The sequence below is a fragment of the Schistocerca americana genome, unplaced genomic scaffold (genome assembly GCF_021461395.2).
Source record: "Schistocerca americana isolate TAMUIC-IGC-003095 unplaced genomic scaffold, iqSchAmer2.1 HiC_scaffold_51, whole genome shotgun sequence".
Lineage (NCBI taxonomy): Eukaryota > Metazoa > Arthropoda > Insecta > Orthoptera > Acrididae > Schistocerca > Schistocerca americana.
The window spans coordinates 1,500,036-1,514,205 of record NW_025726247.1 but is presented as its reverse complement, the minus strand read 5'-3'; the positions used below and the strand labels follow the sequence as shown (position 1 = coordinate 1,514,205).

The 14,170-nt window shown below is 39.5% G+C and overlaps 2 protein-coding genes across 2 annotated transcripts in view; both read left to right on the top strand.

Annotated features, from left to right (window-relative positions):
- The window catches only part of LOC124585879 (molybdenum cofactor biosynthesis protein 1-like), a 40,251-nt gene extending 28,442 nt beyond the window's left edge, over positions 1–11,809 (top strand). Inside the window, exon 4 of the mRNA XM_047131402.1 lies at positions 11,789–11,809. Coding sequence (XP_046987358.1) covers positions 11,789–11,809 — 21 coding nt within the window. The remainder of the gene's footprint in view (positions 1–11,788) is intronic.
- Positions 11,810–11,887: 78 nt separating this feature from the next.
- The window catches only part of LOC124585878 (molybdenum cofactor biosynthesis protein 1-like), a 40,533-nt gene continuing 38,250 nt past the window's right edge, over positions 11,888–14,170 (top strand). The window contains exon 1 of the mRNA XM_047131401.1: positions 11,888–12,013. Coding sequence (XP_046987357.1) covers positions 11,888–12,013 — 126 coding nt within the window. The remainder of the gene's footprint in view (positions 12,014–14,170) is intronic.

The following is a 14,170-nucleotide window of genomic DNA, read 5'->3' as shown; positions in this document are numbered from 1 at the left end:
CTTCTCGGAAACTACTCTCTCGAAATTTGGGTAGTAAATCTTTCCGTGATGCACAACTGCTCTCTTATGGCATCTACCACTGGAGTTGCTGAGCATCTCTGTAATGATCTCACAGTGACTAAATGATCCTGTGACAAAACACTCCGCACTTCGTTGGATCTTCTTTCTCTCTTCTGTCAGTCCTACTGGGTAAGGACACAGGGGTAATTTACATTCACTTAAGATTCTTCCTGTGAATCTTAGTCTGGCATCTGCTTTTCTATTGCAGTTTTATGTGGTCATTCCATTTTAAGGTTGCTCTGGATAGTTACTTCTTGATATTTTACAGTAAATTCTGTTTCCAGCAATTTGTCATTAATAGTGAAGTTGTACAGTATTGGATTTCTTTTCCTGTGTGTGTGTGTGTGTGTGTGTGTGTGTGTGTGTGTGTGTGTGTGTGTGTGTGTGTGTGATATGTTACATTTATTTATGTGCAGGGTCAACTGCCAGAGCCTGCATCATTCACCAATCCTCTGCAGGTCATTGTGCAAATTGATACTGCCTTCTGTTGTTGCTACTTTCTGATGGACAAGTGTAGTACCTGTGAACAACATTCAGGAGCCTCTGACACTTTCTACTGGATCATTTATATACACTGTAAATCTAATGGTCCTATCACATTTCCTTGCAGTATTCCAGAAATTACCTTTTGATTCTTGTCATCTTTTCTTTGTTGCTGTTATTACTTCCTTGATGAACATATTAAGGAAGTAAGGTGATAGAAGGCACCCGTCTCTCACTGCCCTTCTGGTTTTCCTTCTTTCATATCCGGTTCAGTACTCTGACTTTAGTATATACTCAAAATTAATCATCTGTCCTTCCACTTTGGACATTACTTTAAGGAATGATGATATAATGGTAATCTGTTTATTAAACAATATTTTAACGATACACTATGCTTTCTGATCATATAGTGGCTTGATGATGGAATTTGATACTGAAATTAGTAATCATTAGACAAAATAAAAGTGAAGCTATAATAAAAGAAAGTAATATTTTGGATCATGTCAGTTGTTGTTCCAAACAACAGCATGTCAGGAATAGGTTCAAATGGCTCTGAGCACTATGCGACTTAACTTCTGAGGTCATCAGTCACCTAGAACATAGAACTAATTAAACCTAACTAACCTAAGGACATCACACACATCCATGCCCAAGGCAGGATTCGAGCCTGCGAATGTAGCGGCCACTCAGTTCCAGACTGTTGCGCCTAGAACTGCACAGCCACTCCGGCTGTCCAGGAATAGGTACTAAATTATTTGTCCGCTGATGACCTCACAGCTTAGAACACTAAAATGCAAATGTTAATTGTTTGTTATGTGCCCTGGTAGAGTTTACAACTGTTTACAGTTCACGATTGGTTGTTGGAGATTGGGCGTTACTCACATAGTGTATTTAGTGCACAGTGCAGAAAAAGGCAGTGTCCAGAAAAGTAAACAAGTGTAAAGGCAAAAGTTTCATGACAGGATGTTGTGTCACCATACTTGGAAGACAATTATAGCCAAAGACAGAAATTTAAAAGAAACTGGCTCATTTGAGCTGCGGAGACCTAGTCGAGGATTCTCAGTAGATAATTGTTAGCACAGTAGAATTTATAAAGAGACAATGTCATTTCGTGTGAGGGAAGGTTGATTGGTAATTACTTATCAGCTTTCTCATAAAACTCACAATTTGAAGAATACACATCAAGGAAAAGGTAGAAGTTCATCAGTGTCAAATCTAGACAATAATATCGATCATCCAACAGTTTTGCAAAATCCCCAGTTGTACTTACTTTACTTACTTACTTACTAACTTACCCAGATTTGCTGTGTACCATACAAGGAACTGGTTTCCACTAGTTCACTCGATCAGCTGCCAAGTTCTCACCTCCCTCCAAGTTTGTGTCCATGGATTGAAGATTCATTGCAAAAGTTCCAGGTGTTAAAAGGTCTTCCTGTACATCTGTATGTGTCCATTGATTTCCACAACAGTGTTGATTTTGGGATTCTTCCACCTTACATGCGTAGAACATAACCTGCAATCTTCAGTCTTCTTTCAACAATAATTTTGTGCAGGCTGTGTAGACCTCGTATTCTCAGCACTTCATCATTTGTAACTTGGTTGGGTTAACATCTTCAGAATTCATCTCTAGCATTGTTGGTGAAAAATATGGAGACTGTGTGCTGATTTTACTGACATTTTCCAAGTCTCACACATATAAACGATAAAGGAGTACAGTCAAAGCTTTGTTGACATATTACAGACCTAATTACCATATGGACTGATTTTCCAGTTCTGCTGGTGATTTCTGCATCTGTGACCTCATTATTACATATAAAGCTACCGAGATATGGCAATCTGTCAACATCTTGTAGTATCTTCTATTGCACTGTAATCGGGGAAGAGACGAGTAATTTCCACTTACTTTGCACATTCTGTTTGCCTTATCTCTATTAATTTTCAGCCGTACACAATAGGGCATTTAATGATAAAGCAGATAAAAATTAACTTGATGCCTTCCAAGGAGACGGTCTCTACTAAGTCTCTACTCCTTCATGTCTGACTATGTAAGTGTAGACCAGAGATGGTTTAAATTCAGAGAAATAGTATCGACATCAATTAAGAGATATATACCAAATAAATTGAAAGGGTACCAAATAAATTAAAAGGGTGGTGCACAAAATATGTCAAAACTCAGCTGCAGGAGCAATTAAAAAAAGCATGTCAAAATTTAAAAGAATGCAACATCTCCAAGATTAGTGATGTTTTACTGAAGCTCGAAACTTAGGGTGGATTTCAGTGCAAGATGTGATTAATAGTTCCCATAGTGAAACTTCATTTTGAAATCTGGAAGAAAATCCAAAGAGGTTCTGGTTGCATGTGTAGTACACCAATGGCAAGACACAACCAATACCTTCACTGCGCAATAGCTGTGGTAATGTTACTGATGACAGTGCTACTAAAGCAGGGTTACTAAACATGGATTTCTGAAATTTCTTCACCAAAGACAACAAAGTAAATATTGCAGTATTCAAATCAAGAACAACTGCAACTGTGAGTAACTTAGTAGTAGCTCTCCTTGGTGTAATAAAGCAGTTATGTTTCTTTCAGAGAATGCTGATACAATAGCTCCATTAGAAATCATATATAGCCGCTCATTTGATAAAGATCCATACCTAGAGACTGAAAAGTTGCTCAGGTCACACCAATGCTCAAGAAAGAAAAGAGGAGTAATCTACTAAATAACAGACTCATATCACTAATGTTGATTTGCATTAGGATTTTGGAACATATATTGTGTTTGAATATTATGAATTATCTCAAAGGTAATGATTCATTGATAAATAGCCAAGATAGTATCAGAAAGATCGACCTTTTAAAACACAGCTAGCTCTTTAGTCACACAAAGTAATAAGTGCTGTCGACTGGGGATCTCAAATTGATTCCATATTTGTAGATTTCCAGAAGACTTTTTGAAACAGTTCCTCACAAGCATTTTCTAATCATATTGTGTGCCTATGGCGTATTGTCTCAGTTGTGCAACTGGATGTGTGGTTTCCTGTCAGAAAGGTCACAGTTCATAGTAATTGATGGAAAATTGTCAAGTAAAACAGAAGTGATATCTGACATTCCTCAAGGAAGTGTTATAGACCACCAGCTGTTGCCGATCTACATTAACAATTTAAGATAGAATCTGAGCAGTCCTCTTAGATGATGCTATCATTTACAGTCTTGCAAATCATTTACTGTCTTGTAAAGTGATCAGATGATCAAAATGAACTGCAAAATGATTTAGGTTACCTATCCATATGATGCAAAAAGTGGTAACTGACCTTAAATAATAAAAATTGTTATGTCATCCGCATGAGTAGTAAATGGCATCTACTAAATTTTGGTTACATGATAATTCACGGAGATCTAAAGGCTGTGAAGTCTACTGAATACTTAGGAATTACATTTACAAATAACTTAAATTGGAATGCTCACATAGATAATGTGGTTTGAAAGCAAACAAAAGACTGTGATTTAATAGTAAAACATTTAGAAGATTAGGATTACTAAAGAGACTATCTACAACTATACTTGTCTGTCCTCTTTTGGAGTATTCTGCATGGTGTGGGATCATTACCAGATAGGACTGACAGAGGACATCATTTAAAAGTTCAAGGAAGTGCAGCTCATTTTGTATTATTGGCAAACAGGAAAGTGCATGCCACAGATATCGCATGTGAATTGGGGTGGCAGTCATCAAAGCGAAAGCATTTTGCTGGAGCAGGTTCTTAAAATTTCAATCATCAACTTTCTCCTCCTAATGTGAAAATATTTCGTTAGAGTCCTCTTACATAGGGAGAAATGATCATTGTAATAAAATAAGAGAAATCAGAGCTTGTACGGAAATATTGAAGTGTTTGTTTTTCCTCAAATGCTGTAGGGGAGTGGAATGGTAGATAAATAGGTTGAGGGTGGTTCTCTGAACCCTCTGCCAGCATTTAATTGTGAATTACAGACTAGTCATGCAGATATAGATAATGTAGATAGGCTTTCAATATTGTGCACTGATTCTCTAATTTTATACATTGCTCAAATACTTTCGTGGCGGGGGCTTTGGAGTGACCCCTTTAAAATAACACTTTACCAGTCTTCTTAATATGTATTTTGGTAACCAGGTTGATAAGAAGTTACAACAATACTCTCTTATTACTCCCCAGTTATGGGTTTTATTAATGAACAAAATCGCCGCAGTATTCCATAACAATTACGGGCTGAAGTTTCCTGCTGATGGAACCAATATGATTTTCTGTGTTTCTGAGCATACAGGTTGTGTACGCTGTTTGGAGTCTGGTGTATGCTGAATCAAGTGTTTTTATTGTTGTGATCTTCCATCTGAAGATTGGTTTCATAGAGTTGCCCATGCTAGCCTATCCTGTGTGACCCTCTTCACCTCTGCATAACTACTGCAGCGTACAATAACTTGAACTTGCTTACTGCAGTCAGTTTTTGGTCTCCTACAGTTGTTACCCCCATTATATTCACAGATGACCACATATTGTGGAAATTGCATATTGTAATGTAGGATGCAATAATAACGTATGGAAAGTTTCTGTTGAAAATTACGAATTATTTAGGAATAAAGGAGATGGCTCACCAAAAGGCAGAAGCACTGTCTCATCGATAGGCACATGAACAAAAGGTATGTAGAATGAGATTTTCACTGTGCAGTGGAGTGTGCACTGATATGAAAATTTCCTGGCAGATTAAAACTGTGTGCCGGACCAAGAGTCGAACTTGGGACCTTTGCCTTTTGTGGGCAAGTGCTCTACCATCTGAGCTATCCATGCACGACTCACGACCCGTCCTCACAGCTTTACTTCCACCAGTACCTCGTCTTCTACCTTCCAAACTAAAAGGTACGTTGCTTGGCGAGCTTCCAGAATGCACTTTCTTTTTCTAGCTGTAGGGAAAACATGCGCGCGCGCGCGCACACACACACACACACACACACACACACACACACACACACACACACACACACACACGCACGCACGCACACTCACACACACACACTCACATGCGCATGCATGTCTCCTTATGTTGTGGTCGCTCAACTGCCAGCTCTTTACTGGCCCACGTTGAGTGTTCTGGAGTGAGGTGGGGCTTTAGAGTGGGGTAGGATGGGGTGGGTTGAGGCAATGTGAGGGATGGAGAGAGATGGGAGGGGTTTGGAGGGAAGCATTTAGTGGCTCGTGGAGCCATCTGTGGGCTAGCTAGGGGTGCAGGTAGAGGAGTCAGGCGACTGACAGCTGGGCACTCATAGACTAGGGTGTGACGTGAGATAACAGCACACAACTAGCTGATTGGGAGGGGGGAGAGGGGGGGGAGGGGCGTGTGTGTGTGGGGGGGGGGGGGAGGGGGGCTGGGAGTTAACTTGGATTTAGACCAGGAAGCAAAGGATGCGCTGTAAGTATGGCTACGAAAGTTGAGTATTCTTAAATAAGATCAGCTGGTGCCAATGTATTGGAAAGTAACTGGCACACAAAGTGCAATTGTGGCTCCTTTTTCTTTATGAATTTTAAGTAGTCTGCAGAGCAAATTGAATTAGGAGGATCAGGCATTTGTGTGGGTCTATGAAAGTAAATTGTAGAGCCAGATAAAAGGCGCGCAAGACAGGAGGGGTACTACTGCTCATCACTGCTGTATCGTGCAACTAGTACATGTCAGTGTGAGTGCACCGAGAGTGGTGTTGCTGTACATGCGTCTTTAAATTGGTCACCGACTGATCATTGCAGGCTGGCTGCTGGAGGCCGTCTCTGGGAGCCAAGCGTGCCGTGCGGTCCCTGCCGTGCCATCTGCTGGCGACTTGCACATATATAAGTGTGGAACAGTGCTGACTGACTCTCTGTGTGATTCTAGTTTGTAATGTGCACATCAATGTTCTGTGTCTTGTTGAGTCCTTAGAGGCATATTGTTCGGAGGTTATTATTAAAGCCATATTTGTGCGACTTGGATCACACTTCAGTATTACTTGGTTAGTACATCATCACAAACATATGGACTGGGAATGTACATGCTTTGACAGTTTGCTACGTCTCTCTCTTCTAGGACTGACATGGTAGCTGCCTTGCATTTCTTAATGACTCTGACCTTGTCAACCACAAACCGAATCGTAGTACAGTCATGATTTCCCTGAAGAGATTACATGACAGCAGAGACTTGTAAAATTGTGTTACCCATTTCTCTAGCCAGTGAAGATTCATTCTATACCTTCAGATACAGTGTCATGTAGGAGTAGAACAGCAAGAAATACGTAGCTCCTCTAACAGTAATGACAGTTTATCACCTCCCAACACTACATGTGCCAATGTTTCAGTGCATTTTTGAATATGTTTGTTAACAGATTCATCAACACAACAAAAATTTACGATCTCAGTAGCATCTTATTACTTAACTCATACTTTACTATTCATCAGAATCTTCATCGCTGCTCTTTGATTCGTCAGAGCGCCCTGCTGTACTTTGTTTTATTTCATATTTGAGACTCGAAGTTCAAGGGGAGAGAAAAGTTTTAGGCTGCACCTCCAAATCGAAACAAAGTCAGTCCATTGTAATATGAGACACAATTTAGGTCGAATGAATGACGATACAGCTACAGTAGTTTGGTTCGAGTCGTAAGCTTAGCACTTAAGCTTTACCAGGTAGCCTTTGCTATGCGTCAGGCGCTCCGTCCGTATTTATACTGGTACCCTTCCTTTTTCACGTGCTTCGTCTGGTTTGAATCGATTGCTTATTTTGCTTTGATCTGATAAGTGCCGTTTTCCTTGTTATAGGCGTTTATGTCACTCTAAGCTGAAAATACATTACTGTACTGTGTCATGCATTGTTTGTCGCATTCTGATAGTGCGTGTTTGCGGCCTGTCGTCGCTCGCGGCATGGCTTGCTTTTGTGCACGCTACCGCTGCCTACAATTAAAAAAAAAAAAAAAAGAGAGAGAAATCATCTCATTAGCGAAACAATGGCAAGAGACTACTATTTGTTGTTACTTACACTGCTGCTTTCTTTGATAATGATCAACAAGAACCAAATAATAGACTGCGTATGATAGAACATGTTCTGAACGAGAGTTAGGCGAAAATTTTTCTCCATTTGAAAATCTTTGCGGCCGCTTCTTTAGTACATCAAATTCTGCACAGAAATTAGAGTCATCTTAGATATAAAAATCTAGTCAGTTGTCGTGCTTCATTTCTGACTGTATCACTATTAGGCATAAGAGTAATACGAATATAAACATGACATGATACGTATATTCTTCTGCATTTGCTGTTGTCTCACTCTAGTTTCGTAGTTTGTTAGGCAGACAGGATTTAAATAAGATAGCAGCAAACACGAAAGAATACGTGGCAAAATGTTTATATTCGTATTACTCTTATGATGAGGAGAATACTGCATGTGATTCACATTTCATCAGGTTCCTATTAGCAACCATCTCTTCTCACAGGTAGGAAAAAATTCAGAACATAGAGATGGCCATATTGACAAACTTCCCAAACAGCCTTGCCAGTCGGATTTTCGTAATACATTGAAGTTCTGCTACATTCGAAGATGAACAATACAGAATTTGTATTTACTTCGTTGGGTAATGTATGAAAATTGTCTTCCACCTTTTTTTTTAATTTATTTATGGACGCAGAGGTTTTGGCGCCAGTATTTATCTTTGTGCCTACGAAGCATGCCTGTGTAGCGCTACATATATTCGATGGCAGAAGTTAGTTGTTTCAGCACCTACCGACATTTTTCAGAACTTCCCTTTGCTTTGCACTCGATTCTAAGCCGCAGGCGGTTTTTTGGATTACAAAAACCGGAAAAAAAGTGCGGCTTAGATTTGAGTAAATACAGTACATCCTTTCCTTTGGATTCAGCTTCTTAAGTATTATCTTTCAAGTCAATACCTGCTAATCTGTGAGACCGAAATGATGAGCCATACTACTCTATTTCACTGTACCTGTTTGTTTCATTTGTATAACATTTTATTCCATCATAGATGCTGCACTTACAGTTTCATATATGCATTGCAGCAGCAGACACAATAAAAGTAGCAATCAGCAGTGCTTAGTTTGTTGAATGGGTAAAAAATATGCCATTGTCCCAGTTACACATATGCCCAAAATTTGATTCTGCCAAATTTTGTACTCTCTGAAATCGAATGTTTAATCCAAAGATGAAAGTGAACAAGTTTGATGCAGTATTGCTAATATTGTTTATTACTCATCTTGCTGAATGAAGTGCATACCATGTCCTTTCTGAATGGTTTGCAGAAGTAATGCACATACCAGTTTTCTAAAAGCTTACATTGAGATTGTGCTCTCCTTCCTCTTGTACAAATTAGTAGAGCCCTTCGGATTACTCCACAATATGCCTCTTGGCAAGGTGGTAACGACAGTATTATGAAAAGGATAGATTGGCACTCACTGTATAGTGTCGGTGTGTTGCTTGCAGGGGGGAGGGGGGGGGGGGAAGACACCACCTATTAAACACGTACGCTTTTGGTGCAAACCCCCCCCCCCCTTCCCACACACACACACACACACACACACACACACACACACACACACACACACACACACACACGCGCGCGCGCAAATGCAGATCACACATACATGACCACTGTCTCTGGCTGCTAGGGCCGGACTGGGAGCAACTGTGCATCATGGGAGAAACAACGGTCGTGGGTGTGGGTGTGTGGGTCTGTGTGTGTGTGTGTGTGTGTGTGTGTGTGTGTGTTTTGTCCACTTTGGAAAAAGACTTTCTGATCGAATGCTTACGTGTTTAGTAGTCTTTTTGTTGTGCTTGTCTGTGACCTAACATCTCCTGTATACAGTGAATAGCAATGTATCTTTTTTATAATATGGTCATTATTCCAGCCTAGATTTTCTATTGTTTGTTTCCTTTTAAGACCTTATAAAGACAGTTACTGACAATTTCTTTTTTTCTTATTGGAGAAAAGTAAAACCATATGGGGGCCAGATGTAGATTGTAAATGAATGTGGAATAGAGTATTTTTATTCTCCCTGTATGCAGTGTCAATAACGTCACCTCACACACTTCATTTCTGGCAGCACCTCCTTCTCAACACATGACTGTCCCCCACCACCTCACCATAGTCTTCAAGTTATATCCTATAGCACTTCTGGATGGACAAATAGATGCAGGATGTAGTTCAAAACAGTATAACTAAACTTAAAAGTCAAACTGCCTATTTATAGAGACTGCCATTATTATTTAAACATACCAAACAACATCAAAACAGTCAAAAGAAATTGTTTTTCAAAAGAGCAGAAAATTGTAGTGAAATTCATGAAAGGATTGTTTTAAATTGTTATATCTTAAATCAATAAGTATGTCAGCATTTCCCAGGATTTTCTGGCTTAATTAAGACTAGGTCATGCCACCACAGTGGTCAGACAGTGGATTTGCCTTCGAGAGGACAACGGACCCGAGTCCCATGGGGCCACCAAAATTTGGGTTTTCCTTGATTTCCCTAAATGATTTAAGACAAATGCTGGGATGGTTCCTTTGAAAAAGATGACATTCAGCTGAGGAAGCTAATTTCTGTGGCACATCTGATGACACAGTGCTGGTGGAAGCACGAGTATTTCAGAGCACACCATTCATTGCACATTGTTAAAAATAGGGCTCTGCTGTAGACTACCCCTGTATGTTCCCATGTTGACAACACTGTTGAATTACAATTTCTGTGGCTCAGGAGCATTGAGATTGGGCAGTGAATCAATAGAAATGTGTCATCTAGTTGAATCATTCGTGTTTCGCATTACACCTGCTTGACGGTTTTGTGCACATACACTGTCAACAGAGTGAATTGGTGCTTGAAAGGTGCACTTTGCTACAGACTTAGGCCAGTGGGAGCAATATTATGCTATGGAGGACATTCACCTGGTCTTCTATGGGTCCTGTGGTAGTAACTGAAGGCTCCATAACAGCTTTGTTCTGTGTGAACATTATTGTGCACTGTCCGCACCCTGTCCCTAATGAAGGTGACATGTTTCAACAATATGACTTTCAGTGTCACGAGGCCAGAATCAAATTCACCCCTTCTGAATCTGATGGAATACATCTGCGATGCTATCAGATACCAGTTCTGCACCCAGAAACCACTGATCTCCAATTTATGGGAATTACATGACCTGTGCTTAGACATGCGGTGCTGCATAATGCTGGGAACATACCTCACATAATGCTGGGAACATACCTGAAATTTGTTGAACTTGTCCCACACAAAATCACTGCTGTATTGTGTTCCAACAGTGGACAAACACATTATCAAACAGGAGGTCATAGTGTTTTGTCTCATCAGTTTATATATTCAATGCTTGAATGAAAGGTGTGCTCTTTTCCTTTTTTCTGCCATTGCGTGTATGTGTAAAGCAGAATGTTATACCATTTGGGCTTGTTTATATGAAGGCTGTCAGTGTTACCACCTGCACAGATACTAAATGCTCCTTTTGTGAAGACCTTTTATCTTGAGAACACTTTTAACTTTGTTTCACAAAAGGCAGCACAGTTTCAAGAAAGCTTCATAATTTAATGTAATAGTTAAAATAATACCTTCAGCAAAAGATGTGTGCGTTGGAGTGGGAGAAAGGATTGGAGATGTATGTAGTTTAATTTTCTTAAATTGTTAAGAAGGTTAACAGCTTGACATGCTAAGATAAATTCCCACATTCTCTAAAAAGAGAGAAAAAGATTAATTTAACAGAATCAGTGAGGTATACAAATATAACAACAGACTTGTAGAACCATTATTTTGTAGGTTAGATTAGATTAGATTCAGCTTTTGTTCCAAGACCCAAAACATGAGATGATTCTCATGGGTGAGTAACATGCCAGAAAGTATAACATAAAAAATATAAAACATTTGAATACCCTGATCATTTGTCAGGAGATTGTCAAACTAGGTGAATACAATACAAACTGGAACAGCTAATATTTTCAGAATTGATACGCTGTCAGACTGAAACATTGTTATGCACTATTAATAAATTTATCAAACAAAAAGTACATAATCTTGACTGTTATGGCAAAGTGCTCTCAGAACTGAAATCTAACAGACATTCTTATTTAAGCTGGCCTAACAGCCACTGTTAAGATATTCATCTATAGAGTAGGATGAGTTGCCAATCAAAAAGTCTTTCAAACTCTGTTTAAACCATGCTTTATCTGATACCAAGTTTTTAATGGTGTCTTTCTTCCACAGATAAATAGTGTTGTAATGTGAGGTTTTAATGAAGATGAAGTGTGCAGTTTTGTGGAGTTAACAAAAGGGAAAAATGTTGATGTAAGATTTATCGAGTACATGCCTTTCAGCGGCAACAAATGGAACGATGGGAAGATGGTCTCATTTAGCGAAATGCTCCAAATAATTAGAAAGCAGTGGCCTGATTTTGATCCTCTTCCCAATGGGCCCAATGATACCTCAAAGGTACGTGCAGTATTACATATGAACATACATTGAAAATAATTTAATGTTTATGACTTACTACCAATCACAATAATACTTCACATCTGCTGGTGGTATGAGAGATGGACTGGTTTAGTTACATATTTCTCATCCCATTCAGTAAGTCTGTCCTGGCCTGGGTTTCTCTGCAGCTTTTCTGCAACTCTCCCCATTTCCTAAACCTTGACAATCCTTTTCTTTCTTCCCTTTTCCTTCCCCTTCATTGTTTCTGGCAGAAGAAGAAGCCACTGACTCCAAAAGTTTGCACATTTCCGTAACTTTAAGGGGAGTTAGAAGGGGAAAACATTCTTTTTCACTTTTTTGGGTTTTTATCTGATTATAAAATTTTCAATTTTCCAAATAAAATGAAATGTATATTACTTATAAACTTGCGTGGGAAGTATTTTATTTTATTTTCTAAAATGTAATCTACACCAGTTGAAAATGTTAAAATTTTTACATGCATTACTTCAAGACCTAATAAAATCGGTAATTTTTTATGTACAGGGTGGTCCATTGATCGTGACCGGGCCAAATATCTCACGAAATAAGTGTCAAACGAAAAACTACAAAGAACGAAATTTGTCAACTCGAAGGGGGAAACCAGCTGGCGCAATGGTTGGCCTGCTATAAGGCGCTGCCTTAGCTCAAACTGATATCAACTGTGTTTTTTTAAATAGGAACCCCATTTTTTATTACATATTCATGTAATACGTAAAGAGATATGAATGTTTTAGTTGGACCACTTTCTTCGCTTTGTGATAGATGGCGCTGAAATAGTCACAAACATATGTCTCATAATTTTAGATGAACAGTTGGTAACAGGTAGGTTTTTTAAATTAAAATACAGAATGTAGGTACATTTGAACATTTTATTTCGGTTGTTCCAATGTGATACATGTACCTTTGTGAACTTATCATTTCTGAGAACGCATGCTGTTACGGCGTGATTACCTGTGAATACCACATTAATGCAATAAATTCTCAAAATGATGTCTGTCAACCTCAATGACTTTGGCAATACATGTAATGACATTCCTCTCAACAGTGAGTAGTTCGCCTTCCGTAATGTTCGCACATGCATTGACAATGCACTGACGCATGTTGTCAGGCATTGTTGGTGGATCACGATAGCAAATATCCTTCAACTTTTCCCACAGAAAGAAATCCGGGGACGTCAGATGCGGTGAACGTGCGGGCCATGGTATGGTGCTTTGACGACCAATCCACCTGTCATGAAATATGCTATTCAATACTGCTTCAACCGCACGCAAACTATGTGCCGGACATCCATCATGTTGGAAGTACATCGCCATTCTGTCATGCAGTGAAACATCTTGTAGTAACATTGGTAGAACATTACGCAGGAAACAGCATACATTGCACCATTTAGATTGCCATCGATAAAATGGGGGCCAATTATCCTTCCTCCCTTAATGCCACACCATACATTAACCTGCCAAGGTCGCTGCTGTTCCACTTGTTGCTGCCATCGTAGATTTTCCATTTCCCAATAGTGCATATTATGGCGGCTTAGGTTACTGCTGTTGGTGAATGATGCTTCATCGCTAAATAGAACGCATGCAAAAAATCTTTCATCATCCCGTAATTTCTCTTGTGCCCTGTGGCAGAACTGTACATGACGTTCAAAGTCATCGCCATGCAATTCCTGGTGCATAGAAATATGGTACGGGTGCAATCGATGTTGATGTAGCATTCTCAACACCGATGTTTTTGAGATTCCCAATTCTCACGCAATTTGTCTGCTACTGATGTGTGGATTAGCTGCCCCAGCAGCTAAAACACCTACTAGGGCATCATCATTTGTTGCAGGTCGTGGTTGATGTTTCACATGTGGCTGGACACTTCCTGTTTCCTTAAATAATGTAACTATCCGGCGAATGGTTCGGACACTTCAATGCTGTCGTCCAGGATACCAAGCAGCATACATAGCACACGCCCCTTGGGCATTTTGATCACAATAGCCATACATCAACACGATATCGTCCTTTTACGCAATTGGTAAACAGTCCATTTTAACACGGGTAATGTATCACGAAGCAAATACCGTCCGCACTGGTGGAATGTTATGTGATACCACATACTGATATGTTTGTGACTATTACAGCAGCTGGCCGG